General features: G+C 42.4%; 1 protein-coding gene across 2 annotated transcripts in view; it reads left to right on the top strand.

Moving 5' to 3' along the window:
* sh3pxd2aa (SH3 and PX domains 2Aa) overlaps positions 1–17,036 on the top strand; it is a 68,010-nt gene extending 50,974 nt beyond the window's left edge. Inside the window, exons 8-14 of one of the 2 annotated variants that reach the window (XM_080520402.1) lie at positions 3,319–3,402; positions 6,804–6,921; positions 7,946–8,394; positions 8,477–8,491; positions 9,213–9,262; positions 10,225–10,344; positions 11,645–17,036. In XM_080520402.1, coding sequence (XP_080376528.1) covers positions 3,319–3,402; positions 6,804–6,921; positions 7,946–8,394; positions 8,477–8,491; positions 9,213–9,262; positions 10,225–10,344; positions 11,645–13,747 — 2,939 coding nt within the window. In that variant the 3' untranslated portion in view covers positions 13,748–17,036. The remainder of the gene's footprint in view (positions 1–3,318; positions 3,403–6,803; positions 6,922–7,945; positions 8,395–8,476; positions 8,492–9,212; positions 9,263–10,224; positions 10,345–11,644) is intronic. The other variant, XM_080520403.1, reaches the window with a different exon arrangement.
* Positions 17,037–23,900: the final 6,864 nt, after the last annotated feature.

Raw genomic sequence — 23,900 nt, 5'->3', positions numbered from 1 at the left:
GACCTTTAACAAGCTGCTGTCAGCAGGTGTAGCCACACGGCGGCCTGTGGTGGCGTATCTGAAGTGTTTGTGTACGTAAGCCTTTGTTTACTAGCCATTGTATGCTCTCACTAGCCCGACCTACAAAACATTGTGTAGCAACGGCTGTGGAGTATAGTCGGAGAGGGACAGCGCGGAGGATTATGGACGAATCTTCCCAGGACTTTATCGTTCTGTATTTCTGTTAATTTATCATCCTCGGTTATCGTTCCTTTATTGTTCTCCCATTGTTATTATCTTGCTCAGGCAGGTTTTGTGTTTAACTTTGTGACGTGCGTGAGACGGATGTTGCGGTCGATTGTGGTGCTGTGTGGTGAGTGATGCATTTGAGTACAAATTAAGAAAATCTGGATGCCGAGTTTCACATTAGAACTATTTATAGCTGGAAGAGCTGCACTCTGATGGTTTCAGTTAATGGATCAAAGACAGACTGCTGTTACAGAGCATCTTGATCCCATTAACCGTTGTAGCTTCAGATACAAATCTTATCGTATCTTATAGACACAAATCTCAATAGAGCGTCTTCCTTCCACTAACCGATCCAATTTGAGCTTTTTGATTCTTTTTGTAACTTCAGATTAGTTCTTTTGTTTAAATAGGTTTTACCAAAATCAACACTGTAAATAAAACATGGACATAATCTTGAGAAATGTCTGCATGCATCCGAGTAATGTTTTTCTTTTCCTATTTTTGTTTTGTAACTTTCCTCCATCTCAATTGTAAGTCTGAGACCAGCATAAACACACACACACACACACACACACGCACACTTCCAGTCATACGTTAGGAGCCCAGGAGGCCACAGCACCACGGTGAAACGGTACCAGACCTCAGCCAGGAGGGGCTGCAACATTATGGCACTGCACAAAATTCCTTTCAGCTCCCTGGAGAGGCTGCAGGAGGCTCGTTGTGTTGTGACCTCTTTTCTTACCCAATGTTTAGTCTGACTGCAGGGATGGAGCATTTCATCAGTGTGTCATAACCCCCTCCCTATACACAGACACACACACACACACACACACACACACACACACACACACACACACACACACACACACACACACACACACACACACACACACACACACACACACACACACACACACACACACACACACACACACACACACACACACACACACTTTTTATGTGCAGACAAACAATAAATACCAGTAAAAAAAAACTCTGTGGAGATATCGTGCAAGACTTTCTGCAGAGGGAAATGGGATTATCAAACATCTTCAGTCTGTCATGCAACTCCTGCTTCATTGAACTGTGTGTGCGCGCGTGTGTGCACACACACACACACACACACACACACACACACACACACACACACACACACACACACACACACACATCAGACTTGATTTCTCCTGTTTGCACACATGGTCATTTCTTACCCCCCTCTCCTTCTCCCCTCCCTCCTCCTCCTCCTCCTCCTCCTCCTCTATTACATCTCACTATCTCTACATGCTCTGTAATCTGATCCTACATCTCTGCTCGCTGGAGAGGAACTGACAGGCCTCTGCTGAAATTACCTCAGAATAACATTTCCCTTTGTGCCGAGCTGAGCTGATATTTCAATTAGGAGGTCAACAGCAGTCAGAGAGCCGCAGCACTGGGCTGGGAAGGATGGAGGAGGGAGAGGTGGAATAAAGAGGGAGAGGTGGAATAAAGAGGAAGAGGTGGAATACAGAGGAAGGGAGGAAAGGTCAAATGTGGCGATAATGGAAGCAGAGAAAGAATAAAACAGTTGTTTCCATCCATCAGTCTGAGGATGGAGCCACTGAGCACGTTTGACCGTTAAAATGAAGATAAAACAGCTCATTTAAAGGTATACAGGAGGATTTTCAGGAATTTTAGGAAAGAACCGCCCTCTCCACCGTTTGAAAAAAGTGCGCATGCGCAACGCTGTACCTGCTCCCGAGACGGAACGCCTACTAAAACGCGTGCGAGAGACATCCAGTTCTCCTCGTGCACGCTCTGTTTACAAGTCACAAGTCGCATCGCTCACATAAGCTCACTTTACAAGAAGATTTGCACCAGAGGGGGTGAAACTGTGTAAAAATGTCCGAGAATAATGCGTCGGGTCAGCCGCCGGCTTGATGAGGACCGTGTGGAGTGAGCTGCGCGCAGGGACGAGCACGTACGACGGGCTTACGTCATATATCACCAGAATGATTGACAATTGGGAGGACCAGTTATTTTGATGATCCACCCGGAAGAAGAAAATCCTCTACTATACCTTTAAGTTACAAATATAGTTTGACTATATATACACAAAATCTTATTTTCCATTTCGAAAAAGTTTAATGATTACAGTTAATGATGGTGAACCTTTTCAGCACTTTTTTTGTTCTGGTTTTTAGCACCTGGAACTTTCTGTTTTAACTGTTTTGAGTTAATTAAGCAGTTTTCTTTTCAATTGGAATAGTTTTACTCATTTGAAGTTTTTCATTGTTGAATGACCAGAGTGTTTGTGTTTGAATCTCGGTCGCATTGTCATTGTGAATAAGAATTGGTTTGCATCGGATGCATGATCATGTATACCGATATCATGGGGCCAGATTGTCCAAGAAACAGTTAAATGTACAATAAGTGGATGGTGATCACATAACTATATAATAAAGGCTCAGGTGTATTTAACATTGAGAAATCATGACATTCTAACCAGCTAATAAAGCATGGCCAAGAAATAAGCCTTGAACTGTGAAGCATGGTGGAGGTACCATAAAGCGTCAAGGCTGCTTCAGGTACTGAAAGCCTTGAATGTGACCCGAGAACTCGTGAAATATACGTCTTCACTCAGTCTTAGCTGCTAAATGGTGAATTTGCACAAGGTCTGCTTCAACAGCGTGTTCAACAAAATCTACAAACTAATGTTTCCATGTTGCGTTAATCGTCGCATCACTTCCTGCTGGTTGTTAGAAGCTGTAGCGATGGTAGGGGTGGGCATGTTGTGGATCCCCTCGCACTGTGAGACCAAAGATTTTAGGCCAATATCGATGATGTCTGTCTTCTGTCTGAGACAAATAAAATCTCACAGTGAGCGGCCGCCAGTAAGTAACTGACCTGAAGTGACCCGCCGGTGGTTCTCCAGTGGTGGTTTGCAAACCAACAAGAATGTTCACGTGTTTCTACTGATCTCGAAATTCAATTTCCACTTTTGTTGCTGCTAACCACAGCTAACTCGAGCTTCTTATACTAAATCCTTTTTTTATTTTCTTTGTTTGTTTTCTTCACCTTCAACCTCCTCCCCCTCATCATTATCATCAGTCACTAAAAGGCGTAAAGCCCACCTGAAGAGGCTGGACCGCCGCTGGACCCTCGGCGGGATAGTCAACCGCCAGCAGAGCAGAGGTGAACACACACACACACACACACACACACACACACACACACACACACACACACACACACACACACACACACACACACACACACACACACAAAATGCGGACAAAAGGTGTGCACACATCATTTGGCGGGCAGATAGAGTTGTTATAGTAGTGATTTGTTTTAACTTGTTTTTGTTTAAATCAGACAATTAGTCAAAAGCGACAAACTAATCATATAACTTCAGCTATAATTTTTTTTATTCATCCTCCAGTAAAAGATGAATTACAGAATATTATAAAAAAAAAAAAAAAAAAAAAAAAAAAAAAAATATATATATATATATATATATATATATATATATATATAGTCATCGAGTACAAACGTATGCCACCGACATGCATGGAAAGTCTGTATGTAAAGATCCTTTGTTTTGTAGACGATCGCATGAAAACTTTTTTAATATAGAAATGTGTGTGAGAGTAATTAGAGCTGTGTGTTCAGAGTGGATTTTGTTTGCCCTCTGTATGTACTTACAGGCTCACGTTGTTTGAGTCCGGTCCAGTTCCTGTCATATTCTGTTTGTAATCATTGAGCACTATTACAGTACATGGTTTCTGTTTACACTGCAATTTTCTTTGTTCGAAGTTGGGTTTTTTTTGGTGGTGGTGGGGGGGATTTCAAATTTATTTGCCGTAATACGCCGATATGTTTGACGACTTCCTGCTTGAACAAACACAAAAACAATACTGTTTGGAGATTGTCCTTGTGTAAACAGATTCTAATGCGTGGAAAACCCTTGTTTAAATACTCCTGTTTGCGCGTATCTGTCAAGGAAGGTGTTTTCAAATGGTTTTCTGGCTTTATTGCTACCTCTCCTTGTATGGCTGTACGATTAATCAGCTGGTTTTCGGGGCATCTGAGGTTTCCGCAAAGGAATCCAACTCGCACAAACACACAGACGTCTGCAGCTTCTAAAAACACACTGAGACATACAGACAAACATCCCTCCATGGTAAGCAGCCCCAGGCGGATGATTCACAGTAAGTTATGCCCACATTGTTAATCTTGTTTGTTGTAGCGGGCAGCAGTGAGGCACGCTTCACTTTCTCTCCCTCGGCTAAATTAAGGATTCAAACCGCGGACCTCGCCGTCGCAGGTCTTTGCGGCTCCCTTGTGATTTACGAGGACTGCGGCCTCGCTGGCGGAGCGTGTGAAGTGTTTCGGTAGCAGCCTGTCGGGGGAGCAGGTTTCGCAGGCGCGCTAGCTAACGAGCTCCGTCTCCCAGAAGATCCGGGCAGGGCTCCAGCGAGCGGATGGAAAGTGTGAAAATGAGGCGGCGGTCCGACCTGCAGCCTGGTTTTAATCATGCGGACCTCTGGAGAGCACGGATGAGTCACCGGGTCGCTGGCGCCACCCGAGAACGACGCATGAAAACGTCCTCCTGAATACCAGCGCTCAGAGATGGAGCGTTAGCATCTTTGTTTTTGTGCGATCACCCAAGTGTTGGACATTTTCTTTGCGCCATCATGGCTACATGAAACTCGATGGCCAAGAACAATAGTTCTCCTGTTGCCCTGGTGCCTCAGGATCGTTCATGAGTTCCTGGTTCATTTCATTGGGATCGACGTGCTGAAGATACGACTCTAACACACGATTCAGAAATTAGTTTTTGCCAGCGCAAACGTGCAAATCATTCAGGTAGAACTCATAATAAGGAGCTGATAAGTTTCTTGATTCGTGAGCTAATGCTGCTACAAACTGTGCCATCTTTTGGCTGTTTTTAAAACTTCACGAACTGCTACACTGTTGGACTCGGAGATTTTATAAACTCGGGTACGACAGGAAATGCGCAATGTGGTTCTCCAGTGAATCCACTGCAACAACAGACCTGAGTACGAGAGAAGATCAACATTGTCCTTCGTGTAGTGGTGTAGTACTCGAGAGCAGTCATTTTCAAGGTCTTGGTTTTGGTCTTGGTCTTTGACCTGGTCTCGGTCCCTTAAAGTCTTGGTCTTGACCCGGTCTCGGGTTCGGTGGTCTACAACACTACTTGCATGTTATCAATATGTATGAAAAATTTCAAAAAAGCTTGAAGCTCTCAGGAAGTCGTACCTTTAGAAGCAGAACGTTTGATAAACAAGTCACCTTCTTGGAAATCTTCAAGCTGTGACATCACTTCCTGTTTTATTCTTTTTTTTATTGGTTGTCAAAACTCACTCAGACCACAGTAGATTGATTGTGATTTATTGTTTCAGCCACTTTCAAAAACATTGGAAGTATTAATCTCTCTGTCCATCCAGCATATAGTAGTAGTACTTGATTACAGTAGAGTATTCATTGCTTTAAGCAAGCTATTTAATCTCTTACAAGTATTTTAATTATTTAGAATTTAGTCAAGTTATTCTACTGTTTCCTGGTAACAACAAGTAATTAACTTGCGAAAGTATTCGAATTAGCGCCATTATCGAGGCCCCAAAACAAACACAGGTGTAAAGAATCAAAGTTCTAATGTTTGATGTAAAGCCACACAGATTTGGTTGAATGGTTTCAAATTCTTCAGTCAGTTGTAGGTTCTTGGTCTGAAGCGCCTCCAAACATCTCCACACCCAGCAGGCTCGTCACATTCCTCTCCTCAGGATGGGGGGGGGACGACACACCTATTGGAGGCATGCGCACACACACACACACACTCACACACTAGTATTTACTTTAATAACCTGGTTTCCTTCAGTCGTCTGAGGTCAGATTCTCTGACAAGAAGTGAAGATTCGATTCATCCAACCCATGGAACGCTTGTATTGTTCCAATCAATCCAATTTTTTGTTTATGTATGTATGGATGGATGGATGGATGGGTGGATAGGTTGTACATAATCTGCTTTTTACTCCATCTTTTGCCCTGTACATTAAAAAAAAAAAGTGTGACCACTAAAGTTAACGTCTCTCTTTCTTCGGTGAAACGTGTGGGTTTGGCTGCTCTCGGTTCTCCTGGTTTGACTCGTGCTCCGACCTCTCAGTCAGTCCTCCTCTGTCCCTCTCCTGAACCTCCTCCTGCTCGCCGTTAAAGCCCCGGCGGAGGCTTCCCTACCCTGCGTGGGTCCTGCGAGGCTTGCAGGGCGTGAGAGAGGAGCGGCGCTCCGACTGGGATGTGGGCGGTCCTGACGCGGCCGCCAACGCTTCTGTCGGGACAAAACGGGACGCTGAGCTCGCCCAGTAGAGGGAGCCGTTTGTTATTGTTGTGCGGGACAAAGCGGAGAGGGCTGTTTGTGTTGGTTTGGAAAGAGTTTTCACATCTTAAGTAGGTCACGCTCGACATTTTTTCCCTTCAGAATACCCCTGTGGGAACACAGAAAGCATACGGCGGCGTAAAGACCGTTGGCCGGTCGAGTTTTCGCTCACTCTGTGAGTTTCTGCTGTTTGCAGAGGAGAAGTATGTGACCATCCAGCCCTACAGCAGCCAGGGGAAAGACGAGGTGAGCTTTGAGAAGGGGGTCACCGTGGAGGTCATCCAGAAGAACCTGGAGGGCTGGTGGTTCATCAGGTGGGTGCCTCTCTCTCTCTCTCTCTCTCTCTCACACACACACACATTAGTTAATATGTGTAGAGAAAGCTCTTGTTCCCTGTTTGATGCTTTAAGGAGTAATTTCGGAGCAGAAAATAATCCTCCAGATGTACATGTGTGTCACGCTGCTCTCAGCAGGCTCCTCTTTGTTCATTCACGCTCCTCCACAAAGACTCCCCAGTCACGGGGACTCCTTGTGGTCGCGGTCGGAGTCATGAGAGGAGATGAAAAGGAGCCGTCGCTCCTCCTCCCGGCAGAAAACAGGCACATCTGGAGGGTGATGAGTCGGATGAAAAGACTCATTGAGCTCGTCAATGTGTGGAAGCAGCTTCTCTTCTGTTACGTAATCTGTTTACCTGCCTTCGGCTGCTGAGATTAACAGAATTCAAATGATCTGTTCTTCAACATTGACTCACATATATCTCTTATTTCAACATCAGAAATGAGAGAAAATCTATTTATAGTTAAAAAAAACAAAAAAAAAAACCTGTGGTTTACTATTCCACCACAAACAATACAAAACTTCGTATCCAGTCGAGGCGAAAAATACAGTTCCTGTGTGAGGTGATTCGAGACATTTAGTCTTTTCATGTGGAGCCTGAATAGCTTAAGGCCCCGTTTACCTTTTCAAGTGAAAACGAACGTCTGTGTAAACGATAACAGCTCAGAGCTCCAAAAAATGCAACTTTTCCTGAATTGCTGCTGCTGCATGTATGGACCGCAGTGGTTGTAAATGTAGATGGACAATTAAAACAAAGTGTGCCTCCAGAGTTCATGACTCCCGGGCCATATTCTCCTGGGACTTGGTAGTTTTAGAGTTGAGAATCCCCGTAATAACAGTCCAACTTCGTCATCTGTCCATCCAAATGTTTATGTTCATTTTCAAAACGTTGTGTGTACATGCAAAACATTTATGGAGAGAAAATGCAAAAAACGATGCGTTTACACTTGAATTGTTGTCGTGGAAACGGGACCTGAGTCACGGCGTGTGTTGGACCCTCAGGTATTTGGGGAAGGAGGGCTGGGCTCCGGCCTCGTACCTGAAGAAGGTCAAAGATGACTTCTCCCCCCGCAAGAAGACCGGCCCGGTGGAGATCATCGGCAACATCATGGAGATCAGCAACCTGCTGCAGAAGAAGTCCGTGAGTGAGAAGGACATCCAGACGGACGGCGAGGGTGGCAGTGGCGGTGGCAGTGGCGGTGGCAGCGGCGGTGGCGGCGGCGGCGGTAGCACGCCCGAGCGCCACATCTCAAAGAGCGAGATCAGCCTGCCCATGCCATACAACTCCGAGATCAACGCGGAGACGGGCCGGCGGCTCAGCGCGGGCCGGGACACCAACAGCCCGTGTCCGGGCATCGCGGCGGCCAGCGCGGCGCTGAGCGAAAGCAAAGCCCGGGGCGAGCCGGGGTCGCCCGCCGTGGCCCGAGTCGCTCCTCACAGGGTGGAGATGGGTGAGTCCGTTTGCTTATTTCAAGTTTCGGCGATTCACACAGTTTGCGCGGCGCATTCAGCTCTGTTATTTCCTTTGTTTAGGCTTTGAGGCGATAGGTAAGCTTTTATCGAAAGAGACTGAAATCTATTAACAAAAGTCTCCATCACACTAACCTGACGGGTGGCGTTCGGCTCCGCAGTGTGTCTGTGCTCATGCCGTGGCTCAAATTCATAAAGTGAATAAACAAAACTCATTCTAAACATTTACCGAATTTCCCGCCGTCTCTCTGCTTCAGCATTAGCATTAGCATGATTTGAATCATTGTTTCTGCATCACTGAGCTCATGTTTACTAAAGAAATTCATCGTGAATGGACTCCACCCTCCTGACAGTCAGCGCCATGTGCCACTGTGGTTAGCATTAGCCTGGTCCCACAGTCGTAGGTAGACTACCCGTTTTACAATTAGCCAAAGCTGTTGTTTTTATGGTTAATGTGTCAATAAACTCATATTTAGTTCAATAAACACTTCTGTTGATCCTGAACTAAATATATAATATACATACATAACATAAGATGTTGCAAGAAGTGCTAACATTTAATGCCAATGCTCGCTGTGCAATAATATACCAAGTAACTAGTTACTATTGTAGTAATTTCACTACCACTGCTTTTTGTTGACAGTCGAGAGATTTAATCAGACGTTTGTTCGAGTTTCTTGATGCATCATACTTCATTTGAAGCTTTGTAGCCTGGCTTTAATTCGTCATCACCTTTATTTCCGTACGAACATTCAAGAATTGTACCTGTTTTCATGAACTTGTTTTGTTTGTTTGTCAGGGTCGCCAAACCTGCGGCAAAAACCTCCACCAAGGAGAGACACCAACTTGGTAAGTTCTAAAAGTGTAACACGCTGTACAACTCACATTTTAGGACTCGGACATGACCAGCAACTCTTGCATGTTCTAATCGTCTGACGTGTTCTACAACACTGACATATTCCAGAACTATGACACAGAAGCTAAAACTCGGACACATTTCCCAACTTTGCAACATTCTTAAACTCTTACATCTTCGATAACTCGTATATTTTTGAACTTCCAATGTGTTCCAATTCTCACATACATTATATAACTTTAACACATTCTGGAACTCTTACACATTCTGACAGCTATGCACAATTCTATTGACAGAATCTATTATGTTCTTGAGACTTTGACAAGTTTTAAAACTCTGCCACTTTGTCAAACCGTCACCCACATTCTGGGACTCGCAGATTCTAGAATTCTTGTGCATTCTGACAGGTATGCGTGATTTTGACAGAATCTATTACGTTCTTAAAACTGACAAGGATTAAAAACCCTGTAAGATTCATAAACTCTTGCATGTTATAGAACTCCAACACATTCTCCACCTATGACATGTAGCACTCCGACACGTTCAAAAAAATCAAAGCACGTATTCCAGACCTTTGACAGATCGTAGCACTCGGATGGATGTTGGAGCTCTGTTTTAGAAATCCGGACACTTTCATCTCAGTTTTTAAACAGCCTGTCATTAACTCTTCATATTTCGTTTGTGAGAAACCAGAGGAAAACTAAGGCTCAAGGATCATACAAAGAAAATAGGAAAACTGTCAAAATATGAGAACATTAAAAACATCCATTCTATTCTTTCATTGTGAGAAGCTGTGCCTGTACTGGTTCCAAAATGTAAATGATCATATGATTAAAGATGTATCACGTATGAAACATTTCCTCCCTCTCTTATTATTGGGACACAGTGTGACTGCTCGTGATGTGTCATCCGCTCATGTCTCCTCTCCTTTTCTCTCCTTTTTGTCGGTTTGCAGGGTTTCCAGTTACCGAAGCCACCGGAGCCCCCTGCTGTGGAAGCAGAGTACTACACCATCGCAGACTTCCAGTCCTCCATCTCTGACGGCATCAGCTTTCGCGGAGGACAAAAGGCTGATGTAAGAGAGCGGCCGCGCTGGAAGTGTGGAGCAGTGCAGATGCGACCTTGAGATTTGTGTGCATATGTGATGATGTGGGCAGATTTCACCGACTCGGTGAAGAGACTGAGATAACACAGGTTCTGCTGAGCCGGCAAATGTAAACACTGTTAAACCTCTTCAATCATGTCAATGCTGAAAGACGCAACAGCACATTAGAGGAAAAAAAAAAACCTCCTTCTCTTGTCTTTATGCCTTTAATTTCTTGATATTTTATATTGATTTCTAACTCTTATTGTATATACAATCATCATTACTTTTTCTATCTAACATGTCATATAAGGTGACATTAATTCACTATCCAGCTCCGACCTTTCACAATAAAGTCCCAAACATTGGTTATTATAAGAACAACCTCTTCAGACATTCAAACTTTATTTCGAGAGCACTTTTCATGTAAGTTGGTACAATTGAAAGAGCTTGAAAAAAGGATTGACTCAGTTATAATACGACAAAACAAAGAAGGGAAATTTAAATATTAGACAATACTATTAAAGAACTCAAAAAATCAAGCTAAAACATAAAAAAAAAAATGAAATAATCAACTGATGACTGATCAATCTGACTAGTCTACATCATCGAACACCCGAAGAAACTGAACACTAGCATTTTTTTTAATGTTCAGATTCTAATTCAGTTTATTATTTTTAATAAGAGAAAAACTCACATGAGAAAGCAGACTTTTTAGTAAAGTCCATCAAGATGGAATCACCAAGAGTATAATTTTGTTCAAAAAGAAAACTTCACTTCTCTAATTAAATTACATTCTAAAGATGTTCTGAAACTTAATTTAATGTAATTTATAATAACAACTTGATTTGAACACAAGGAAATCATTAGTCAAAGTGTAATTTAAAGAATAAATTACAAAAAATAAACTAATGACTTTTTTTTTTTTCTCATGTAAAGCCAGGCTATATTTTGGTTTGTGCATTAGTGTTAAACTTAATGCTCAGTTTGTATAATCTCATGTTGGTTCTTATTAACTTATTTGAATCTGGTCTCAGCACTGCAGCGTCGACTACTAAAGTAAGGCTGGTGCCAAACTACGGCCACCAGATGCAACACGTTTGATGTATAAAGGTGCTGATTTCAGAGAGTGAAATTTAGAAATTGCACCAAAATATGGCTACAAGATTAAAAATACTTTAAATGATACTCTAAAAAAGTGTTGCAAACAAACCCTAAAACCCCACAGGATGCCTTGATTTTAAGAAACATTTAATATTTGTCTTTTAAATATTTTATTCCTGTTGTGTAGGTGATAGAGAAGAACCCTGGAGGCTGGTGGTATGTACAGATCGGAGAGAAGGAGGGTTGGGCCCCCTGTTCGTACATCGACAAGCGTAAAAAGCCCAACCTCAGCCGCCGGAGCAGCACACTGACCCGCCCCAAAGTCCCGCCTCCAGCGCCGCCTGTCAAGAAGCAAGACTCGGAGGAGGCCCTCCCTCAAGCAAACTCTGCCTCCAAGCCTACGGAGCCACCCAGCAGGCCCGTGTACGAGGAGCCGGAATATGACGTCCCGGCACTTGGGTGCGAAGGCGAGTCTGACACCGATTCCCTGAAGGAGGAGCGTTCCCTGGAGGTGAAGCACAGCGGCATGGTGGGAGACAAATACCGCAGCTCTCCTCCTTCCAGCAAAGCCACCCCTCCAGTCTGTAAGGCCCCCCCTCCGGTCTGCAAGGCGTCCCCTCCACTCTGCAAGGTGTCCCCCCCGGTATGCAAGGTGTCGCCCCCGGTCTGCAAGGCCTCGCCTGTGTTTGCTCACCGACGGACGTCCTACAGATCTGTGGAGGAGATCACCAAAGAGGAATGCATCTACGAGAATGATGGCTTCAGACCCAGCCGAGGCCTCGAAGGGAGCCTTGCTAAAGGTTCCAGTGAACCCAACTCTCCAAGGAGCTACCACTCTTCTACAGTCCCACGAAAACCTTCTGGTTCCTCACCATTCCCTGGTAGACCCATGAAAACCATGACCCCAGAGATGACCCGGAGAAGCCAGACGCTGGGCCGCCACATTGACCTCAGCCTCAGGTCACGGGACAACAGCCCCCATTCCTCGTCTGATGAGCTGAGCAGAGGCCCCAAGAAAGTCAATACCTTCAACCGGGACGTAGAGCAAAGAATCGGGCAGAGTCCCTCCACCAGACCCAAGCCTTCCGTCAGACCCAAGCCCCTTCTGACCAAATCAGAGCCTCAGAGTCCCGAGAGGACAGACATCACCTCCCTGAGAAGGCAGCTCAGGCCTACTAGTCAGTATCGTCACAGCCTGAAACCGTCTCGTGGGGACGACTCTGAAACAGGCTCCATCATCTCTTCAGAAGACTCGATGTGCTCACGCAGTACCTCAGATCTGTCTTCTGTTTACTCCAAAGGGAGCCGTGGTGACTCTGACGTGGAAGGCCCCATTTTTTACCGTGCTCTGGACGCCTATAAGAAGGTCCAGGACTCAGAGATCAGTTTCTCAGCTGGAGTGGAGGTGGAGGTCCTTGAAAAGCAGGAAAGTGGTTGGTGGTACATCCGATGTGGCTCCGAGGAGGGCTGGGCTCCGTCATACTATCTGGAACCTGTCCGACAGGTGGCTGACATAGGTGGGTTAGAATCAGACGGCCATGGAAGTGGTGGGAGCAAATCAAACAGCCTGGAGAAGAACGAGCAGCATGTGTTGACCCTTAACAATATCAACATCCAGGGCCTGGCCCAGCAGCATCAGAGTATCAGGAGGAACTCGCCACCCATTCCCTCCAAGCCTCCCGGTGGCTTCACGAAACCATCTGGTATAGTTAATGGAGGTGTTCGGATGAGGAACGGGGTGCGCCAGGTGGCGGTGAGGCCTCAGTCTGTGTTTGTGACCACGACACAGCCATCTAAGGACACGCACTACATGACAGGATCGCTAAGGAGAAATGACTCCCTCGGCAGGAGCGACCACTACGGTTCCGGCTCGGCAACACTCGGTGTCCGCCGGAATGCTTCCTTCAGCACCGTGCGGCCTCACGTGGTTGTGGAAAGTCAGACGAGGCCCGTCGAGCGCTCCAGCCTGGGGTCCTCCGGAAGCGCCTTCAGCACGAGCAATGTCCAAGACGCCCTGAGCAGAGTCAACCAACGTAACGGCATCCCCGTGTCCACAGTGCGGCCAAAACCTATCGAGAAGAACCAGCTAATCCACAATAACCTGGGCCGGGAGGTGTATGTGTCTATCGCTGACTACCGAGGCGATGAAGAGACAATGGGCTTCACTGAGGGAACCTGTCTGGAGGTGCTGGAGAGAAACCCCAACGGATGGTGGTACTGCCAGGTACAGGACAGCCTGATACCCCGCAAAGGCTGGGTTCCGTCCAACTACCTAGAGCGCAAAAAATGAAACCAACCATCCTTCTTTTTACCCCAATCCCCCCCCCCCCCCCCCTTTTTTCTTGGCGATGTCTCCAAAGACCTGAGTGGCATTGCTCCTTGCGAATGTTACCCGCAATCTCCTGAAAGCAATATGTCCATGAAAATGTACGCTTTTGGGAAGGCTGTGAGTAAAAACAAGTATGTTTTAATCAGCAGAGGTGGGACACTTTTAGTGCTGGTTTACTAAAAATGTATGCGGGAAAAAAAGGAGTGTAAAAATTTGAAATATTTTGCCTGAGAAAGAGCGACCGATATGTGGACTCGGTCACTTTTTGAGCAAGAAACTCCGTGGGGTATTTTGGGTATAAGATGATATGAATGGGAGCGATACGACCTCTTAAAGAGGTTTCCATTGTGTGATCCAGAAGCAGAGCAGGGTAACGGCGACGTATATTCCTGCCCATCACTGACCACGATGGCCGACTAAGTGCCTTTTGAATCCGATCACCTGAACGGAGGTCCGAAGTGGTGAATGGCAAAAACATCAAAGCAACCAAATCTCTTCAGAGTGCCATAGTCCTATGAACACCACCAAGAGTATTTCCAAAACCGTGCGCGGCTCCTCCGCTGAGCGCCCAGGTTTCCATCCACGGAGCTCCACATCGCTCACAAATCCGAGAAAGAAACGTAGATTCGAGTCACCAGAAGGTTCACTTGGTTTCAAGTGGTCGAGCCAACCGAGGATGTTTTGAATCTGTTCCACCGCTTTATCGTTCATGTTGCAGCGTCTTCCTGTGTTGGTTCAAGTCTTCTTAGAGAATTATTTCTGCTTTCTTGTGACGTCTGATTTCCACCAACAGCCAAGAATTGCGAAAGTTGAAGCTCCCACATCATTTTATTTAGTTTTTGTGTCGAAGATCCAACAGAAACATGTTAATATTCACATGTTCAGTCCCAGATGTAGCCGTTTGGGCTGGAATATTTTTTAAGAGATAAAAGAAACAACCTGAAAAACTTGAAATGAAGAGAAATTTTAATTTCTTGGAAAATCTAAGGAGCAACTGGAGTTCCTCTAAAACCAAACCACCTCAGAAGAATTCGTTTACAAAGGTTTATTGTGTTTGTAGCTCCAGGAACAATTGATTTTGTATATATTTTGTTTTTTGTACGTGTAATAAGACCGCTACAGCGGCAGTATAGTCAACAAGTACTGGAAATGTAGTGCATAGTTTAGTTTTTGCCCAAAATGTGATCAAACCAAAGACAGAAAAAAAAAATTTCATTGGCATTATTTGTGATTTTTTTTTTTTTTATGACTTTTTCACCAAAATGCCTAAAATAAGTTTGTTTTTTGTTTTTTTTGTATATCATGTCCTGGAAGCACTTGATACTTTTTCCTCAAGTTTATCAAGAAATAAATGACATTAGATTTTTCAATGCAATTTTGGACGTTAAAAGAAAGTTTGGTTTCTTAACCTCTTGACATTTGTTTAGATAAAACAATCCAAATGCAACCACGTGAATTTAAGCCATAACAATTGAAGTTTGAAGTGATTTTCTTCCCACCACGCAGAAGTGAAATCTAAAGATGTGCGACTCTGAGCTGAAACTTTTCAAATTCAGACGGCTGATGTTCAAGACTGCTGAAATATATTTTCTAATGAACTGCATTCATTATGTTTCTGCTGGACAGTATCATAGTATTAAACAAAGTACAGTACCTGCTAGATTGCAGTTATCTATTTCAACTGAAAAAGAAAAAAAACGTTTTGATTTTGTTACTTTGTGATCGCACATTGACAATAATGAGGAACGAAGTGGTTCTGTTTTGTGAATTAATGCACTTTAAAACTGTTTTTGTGCATTAATGTAAAGATGCGGTAAATACTCAGCACATTATTTATTTTCTTAAATATTTTATATGAGAAGGGGAGTTTTTTTTTTTTTTCCCCAGAAAGTATGTGTGTAATTGGATGAATAGAGACCTCTTGTGGAGGCTTTTAGGTACTACAACCACCGTCCTTCTTACCTCAGTGCAATAAGAAATGCATTGCTGGTCAGTGAGTCTCTTAAAAACTGTACAGAAATGTTTTTTTTTTTTTGCCATCTTAGTGCAGCTAAAATTTGTTTCCTATTGGGCAATTTTTTTCTAATGAAAAACATTTTTTCTTCTCCATGCTGCGTGCTGCAACTTTAACAAACCATGGACACTTCCTTCATCTTTATTGTGCTTTACATAATGCCTGATTGATGCCTATTTATTTAAGTTACCAATTTATATATATTTGACAATCAACAGGTTTTCCACGCAAACTAAACTGAATCCAAAAAGATGCCGGAAATGTGTAATTTATTGATCAAGAATACAAAGTACAAATATATTCCATTCCTTATAATGACCACATTTTGTCTCGGCTCCTCCTCCGTCGTTAAATCACATTATTTTTTTATTATGTTTTTCAAGATTTCTTACAACTTGACGACATTTAGAAATATAAAAATGTAATTGTCTTTTTTAAGGGCTCTTCCTTTTTCTCAAGAATTTCTATTTACAGTTGGATTTATTTTAATTTCCTTGATTCCTTTTTTATCATTTGTATTTTATTTGACATTTTTATAAGACACAGACATAAAATTACATTTAAAGATGATTTTGCCCAATTAAAATGATTTATTTGTAGTAATATAAAGGCTAAACACTTTGTTCTCAAAAATAAATCTACTTTTTTTTTTTATTTTAAGATTTGGAACTATTAGTTTTTTGAAGCCCACGCCTCCCATTTAATTTTTTTTGAGTCAGTCTTAATTAATAGTTTTAAGGCTAAATACTGGTCAAGAACATTTTTCTCAATAGTATTTTATCAAACATTTTCTGACTATTTTAATCCCAACAAATAATACAAAAATAAATAATTGCAATTATGAGAATTTTTTTTTTAATTGCCCTGAAAAACCGGTCCAAATATTCTAAATAAGTGAAGAAATTGGTTTTGTTTATATTTTTCTCAGACGAAGGCATTATGTAAATGTGTGGAATCACTTTATTGTTTGGCTCCAGCACATATTATTATGAATATTATTATTATTATTTGTATGGCTGCATATCGCTTGTTGTTGGAAGGGAACCTTCACGTGCAGAGCAAAACACATTTATCTGTGTAGCATCTTTTTATTCATGCTTTCTTTTCTATTTCCTGTCAGATTTTGAGGAATTGTGCAATACGATACGGAGAAAAAGAAAAAAAACAACAACAAACTAATCATGTTTTATCAATGAGTGGAGGATGCCATTAGACCTGCAGAGTGTGTGTGTGTGTGTGTGTGTGAGGGGTGGGGGTGGGGGAGGGGTGGGGGGTCCTGGTGGGTCTGGGGTGTAACCAGTCAAACTGCCAGCCTTTCAAATGGGGCCCTGAAAGCACCACGAAACAGGACTCAGAGGACCAAAGCGGACGTCAACGTGACCACCGGAGACTCCCAGCAGGGGGCAGTATCAACGACTCAGCAGGAGAAGAAAAAAGGGATTTTCATTGGCGTGTGTGTTGTTTTGGGTGGATTCCTCACTGAGCTGTCACGTTTGTGCCTGACTGGACGTTTTTGATCATTTCTTGTGTCGTCTTCTCTACGTGGCTACTTTCCTCCTCTCTGGACGACGGCTTGCCGTCCCGTCGCCTTTCCGCCGGACGGTTTCCCGTCGTCTCACTGGGTGACGATTCAGCGGAGCCCGTCGGCTGCCTTCGTTCTGGTCTGAGCTCAGCAGCTCGCAACCGTTCCCGCCACATTTAACCCAAACGTGGGAGTTAAATGAACACGGTTCGCTCCCTTCCTCCGACTGGACGTCTGAAAACGAATCCACAGTTCCAGCGTCTCGACGTGACGACTGCAAGGAAACAAACCCACGTCCAAAAAGACTCTCACTTCCACAAGACGGGCTTCGTTTTGGGTTTATGCTGAGCGAAGAGGAAAGTGGAGGCCTGGTCATGTGACTCCAGCTCATTTTCCCCTGCAGCTGATTGAACAGAACAATGAAACTGTCTTTATTCCAATTATCATTCTGAACCTCTTCTTCCTCGACACAGCCGAATGGACAGGGGTGTGTGTGTGTGTGTGTGTGTGTGTGTTCATGATGAGAGGGACTGTTGCAGGTGGAGGAAGGAGAAGCTGGAGGTCAGGTGATCGCAGGACATGGATCAAGTGAGGGATTCTGGGAGATCGGGAAAGGGGGAGGGGCCGAGCAGATAGGGGGAGGGGCCGAGAGGAGGGAGTAGAAGCTTTACTGTAGGAAGTCTGTAGGGGAGAATGTTTGGAGTTTCTTTGCGGGGGTCTGATCTGCCTCTGGGGGGGTTAGTACAGGGGCGAGGTGAAGATTTTAAACAAGAAGGTTGAGTGTGTAAGTGTGTGAGCAAAGACGGCTCGTACTGGGAGCTTTGGGGTTTCCAAGGTTCGGGGCGTGAGGCTCCTCTGAGCGACGCCTCGTTTAGAAAGAACATGTCGTAGGTTTTTGTTTTACGTTTTTGTGTGTGTGAGTGAAGGAGGAAGATCGAGGCCGCGGATGTTGACTGAGAATTTTGAGGCTCCGGTGGGAGTGGAACACCTGAGCTCCAGTCCTGAGGCCGTGTCGAGGAACAGGGCGTCCCGCTGCACCTCAACGCCGCCGTTTGATTCCCCGACTTGTCATCAGCCACCGTCATGCGTCTTTATCAAAATCAGCAGAGTCCGACTCTTCGTCAGGAAGCTGCTGCAGCGCAGACTCTGGTGTTCCGCAGAGTTCTGCACGACTGCCAAATCATGCTCCCGAGTTTTTGGCAAGTGGTCAAAGAAACTTTAGAAAAAATAAAATAATGCACCCTCTCATTTTATGCCATTTTTGGGTCAAATTCTGTTGCTCATACACTTCATGTGAATTTAATCTGTGTACATTTGTGTACAACAGCTGCAATTAAAATTTGAATTTGTGCATTGCTGCCAAAAAGTGCACCCCTGGACTCACACTGACCAAAACAAAGTGCGGACCATTTGTCAGTTTGATAAATTCAGAACAACAATAAGGATTTTTACATTTAGTTAATTTCACGTGTATACTTTTTTTTTAAATGAGGTGCATTATTTGGCAGGTGTTGAGCCTTGCTTATATTATGCAAAATGTCTTGAAATGATTATTTAAATAAAATGTATTCAATATAATCCAATACAAGGTGATTTTTTTTTTGCCGGTTTTAAAAAGTTGAATGTCAAGACATGTGACAGAATTATTGTCCAAAAAAAATTCTGTCCTAATCCTCTTCTTTTTTTCTTCTTTTGAATGAACCAGTACGTATTCACGGCGCAATCTTTTGTCCCGTGCACAAGTTACCGCGAACGATACGCAATTGTGATCAGACTGCCAAATAGTGCACCTCTTGTCTATGCATTACATTTAGTTTGATTAGAATCAGATTAGCGGTAAACAGCATTTGTTCAAGATCATTTGCCTTGTGTGAAGCCAATTAAAAGTGGAGGGGATGTGTTTTTTGGTTTTCGCGAAGCACTTTCAAATCGATTTAAATTGGGGAAGGTGGGTACAGTTGTCAGCGGTGATGCAGAACTCTTCGTAACACCCGTCACCCGCCCAATCAGTGCCAAAAACCAAGCGGCAGGAAGTCTGTGGAGCTCTGGATCAGTAGAATCTGATCACAGTCTGTTACCAGCACGTTTAAACCACAGAACCAGAACCTCAGCTCTCCTCATTCCTCCCTCTATCCATTGTTCTCTCCGCTCCGCTCACCAACGATCCGTTTGAGAAACAAAAATTGTGCATCATTCCTCTTGAAAGCAGGACTCCCCCCCCCCCCCCCCCCCCTTTCCAGATCTTTTCTTTGTATCTTGTACATGTTTACATTGTATCTCACTTCGCCCACAGGAGAAACAAATTAAATGTCTCTTTGTTGTTTTACAAACGACTAATCTTTCATTTCTTCCTGCTGGAGGAACAGAACCAACACACTCGTTCAGTTCGACCCAGTGTGGCTCGTTTACTAAAATCCATGGTGAGCAGCAGTCTGGGTCGTTGTCACAAATGGCCGGCTGGAAAGAATGACTGCCTCCACACACCAGTCACACCACAACTGTTCTCAGCCTCAAACGCAGGAAGTGTCTCATTCCTCACACCTGTGCTTATATAGGGAGAAGTTCTCCACCTGCCCACCAGGGGGTGCTGTTCTCAACCCACTTTGACCTGGATCTCTGCCCTCGCAATATCAATTGCTGCCATTTGAAGCTCATTTGAACCGGTTGAAGTTATTGTGTTTATTGCAAGGTTTGAAACTTTCAACATTGATGCATTTTCCATGACACTTCCAGGAATTTTGCCATAATTTGGCCATTTGAGATTGCGGATGATGAAGATGATAAATGCTACTATAAATCAAAGCATGAACTCAGATGCCACAGTTTATTGACACAGATTTTTGTGATGACTTCATGGAGCCACTACAGTGGAGCTAAAGAGCCTTAAGTGGCTCCAGAGCCACAATTTGAAAACCACTGGTTTAATACAAACTCAAACACCTGAAGATAACTAACCACATCTGTATATTTACATTTTAATTATGTGTCTGAATAATAATAATAATAATAATTATTATTATTATTGTTGTGTATAATAACTATTGCAGTAAGATTATTTTCTAAACTTTAATAATGTAAAGTGTAAACAAAACTTCAAGCTCTTTACTCTTTGAACAGTTAAATGAAAAATAATCATAACAATAAAGAAATGTGAGGAACATCACGGTCACAATTTCTAAAAACAAAAATACTTAACGGATTAGTTACTCAATTTTATTAGTAATAATAATACTCATAATAATCATAATAAGAATAATAAGTAAATTGAGTAGATTATATGGAGTGGACATGAGCAGAAGTACAATATTGGAAAAAAAGAAGGTAAACGTAACGGGAGTATAATTCCTTATTTTTACTCTTATTGAATGTCACCTGACAGTGACGCATATGTAATACCTGCATTTGTCCACTAGATGGAGCTGCTGCAGCAGCGTGTGACGGACGACTGAGAGAAACAGTCTGTTGTTGGAGTAGTAGTAGTATTCTTGCAGCCTTATCTTTCTTTAATTGCTCATAAAATGTCTTTGAGCATGTTTTTTTTTTTTTTTTAATAACATGCATAGATTAAATGCAAATTTGGCCAAAGTACTTCCATTCTTTAACTAAGCAGAATTCTGTATTGAATACTTGTATTAAAGAAAAAAATCAAACATTTGGTAAAAGTACTGCTTTGCTTAATTAAAAAAAATAAAAATAAAATGCAATTATACAGATCCAATGAAGTAGGATATTTGTTTTAATTGATGTCATTTTTATAATATCCTAAATAATATATCATACATTGCATAAATTATTATTCTATTTATCTATTTAAAATCTAAATACCTGAATTGAGGCTGAACATGAGTGGGTTTTACATTTAAAATGTGAAATATCAATTCTTTACATTTCTAGCTTAAACATGATGAGTTTGTCCTGAAAGTATTTCCTTATTTATTGAGAGGGTGGAACATAATGTAACCCAGACCAGGACAGTGTGTGACAGTGTAAAAAGATACATTTATAAAAGTGTTGAGATCTTGAGCTGAAAGTCTACTGGAGGAGCATCCAGTTAAAAAGTACCAGATGAAAACCAAAGACACTCAAACTGAGTTTTTATTCCAGAGAAAGACAGAGACAGCCGTTGCTCAAACACGTCTGGAAAGTTTATTAATCACAATCGTCCCGACTCACACTGAACAGCTCACAAACAGAAAATGAAAAAGAAAGAAGGTTCAGGATTGTTGCGTCACGACGAAACTCGGCTAAACGTCTTTCCTACGGTCTGCGGCCTCCTATCGAGGTTGGTCCCAGAAAACTGATGTACGACGGAGAAAAAAAAAAAAATGACGCAGACGAGACCTGTGAAGAAGCAACATGTAGGAAATGAAGTCAAGACGACATGGTGGACAAATACTGCGTTATCTCGGAGGTTTTCAAAGAGTCGGAGGACGTCGTGGACGTTTCATCACAAGTCTGAGCAATTAGCATTTCCTGTGCCAAACGGCCAAATCGACTTTGCTTTTTCTCAAAAACACCAAGGTAGCGCTTCTTTGCTTATAAGAGCTCAAATATACCTCAGCGTAACTTAGCGAAATTATTTTACTGTGATTTTGAAAAATTGTTTCTTAGAATTTTTGAGTGAAAGTTTCAGAAGCCCCGCCCCCTTGAGGTCTGAATTCGCAGATCAGGAAATCTTTAGCTAACGCACAAAACTGGCGGAACAGGAAAAGTTTTTGCTTTCAGTTTCAATGTGTTAACGGAGAATGTTTTCTCATAATGCTATGAGAAAACGTATGCATAATTAGCTAAACGTGATGATTTTACGCTTCAAACTTGTTCTTGAAATTTCTAAGCTGCTTTTGGAAAATTTTGCACGTAGAAGTTCTTTTTTTATTCATAATATATATATATATATATATATATATATATATATATATATATATCAACAGCCCTGTAGGTACAGTTGTCGTCAGAATTTAAAATTCAAACTCTTCGAGGAAGTCAGAACTTTTCAACAAAGCTGTTGGCATCAACAGCGATTTAAGGTTGCTTTAAAAGTCCGTAGGAATTTTTTTGTTCATACTCCCAAACAAGTGAGCACAACTTGTAATATTCTTATTCATGGGGATACTACAATTTGGCTAATCCAAGAAAATAATGCAGTTATGCATTCGGAATCCTGTGGTAACTGAAATGCGTCATCAAGCTGATCAGGTTGTGTTCCAGTTGTCCTGGGAACTCGGAATTCTGAGTTGTTTCAGAATTTTTGGAACCAAAACTCGAAAAGCATGACTTTTGTTTTTCAACATAGCTGCCTGGAGTTTTTAGCATAGTCATTTCATGTTGGTTTTCAATATGTAGCATAACAATGCTATCCTAATAATAGAATATCAACATGTATGTATTGATTTATTGACTTTTACAAACTGTCCACTGGCGGCCATATTGCTTTCTGACGTGTGATGGCGCCCCCTAGAGGGCGCCTCCTCCCACACTTTGAAAACCACCACACAGACGTATTGGTATTCGAGGAGTATTCTGGATGTAAAAAAGAAAAACATTTAAATATACAAATATAATCATTTTACAGTTGAAAACGTCTGACAATCTGTGGGTTGTGATTTAAGCGTGGTCCAAAAAGTTGATGATTTTAGGGAAAATCAATACATATATATGGTTAAAACAAAGAAATGACTTTTTTTTTTTTTAAATTTGGTCAAGAAAAAAAATGTATAAAATAAAAACGCCGTAGTTGGATCTTGGAGAGCAACGTCGGCCGAAATATTTTACGAGGTTACAATCAGTAGCTTCATAAAGTGACATTTATCTCCGCCATACAGGGATGGCTTTCAGAAATATATCAGGATAAGAGCTATAAATACGTTTCCCAAACATCACAACATAAATTACAAAAAAGAAAACCCACGACATTCAGGGATTGTAAATAAAAAGCTTCAAAATTGCACCTGATTTGATTGTGTACTGCAATTGTTGATAAACTACAACATAAATGTGTATTTTCAGGGATTTTTTTTTCCACAAAAAAAACAAACATGATTATCAATTCAAGCTTTAAAAAAAACAAAAAAAACCCCACAAAACAAAACTTTTTTTTCCTTTTTTTTCTGAGTGAAGCACACAAATAAAGATCTGTTTGTTCTCTCTAAATACATAAGTTAACATTCAAAATGTGATCGAACACTTCAAGCAGTAGCAGAGTGGGGGGAGTGGAACGAGGGCGTAGCAGCAAAGGTTCGAGCCCCGTTTGTTGATTATCTACAAAAAGGAGGACGGGTTTTTCTAAAAAATACAGCAGGCCTGCGGACAGCTATGGCTTCTGTACAGGGAGGAGAAGGGCCTGAAAGCTCAGAAAGCTGTGGGAGGAACAGAAATGACTGGAAAGGTGAGTTTGTTTGGTTCTTTTATTATTATTTAAATACCTTCTGCCCCTGAACTGATCAGTGTAAAAGATGCTGCTGGTAAAAGTTCCGCCACAGAACGCTGTCGTACATTTTAACTGTGAAAGTTTCCAACACTGTGGATTTCTGGTACAAAAATAACTTTTTGTGCTTTTTCTTTTTTCTTTTTTCTCCACT

This window comes from Blennius ocellaris (assembly GCF_963422515.1).
Source record: "Blennius ocellaris genome assembly, chromosome: 3".
NCBI lineage: Eukaryota > Metazoa > Chordata > Actinopteri > Blenniiformes > Blenniidae > Blennius > Blennius ocellaris.
The sequence above is the reverse complement of the archived record's forward strand: the minus strand, read 5'-3'. Positions and strand labels throughout refer to the sequence as shown.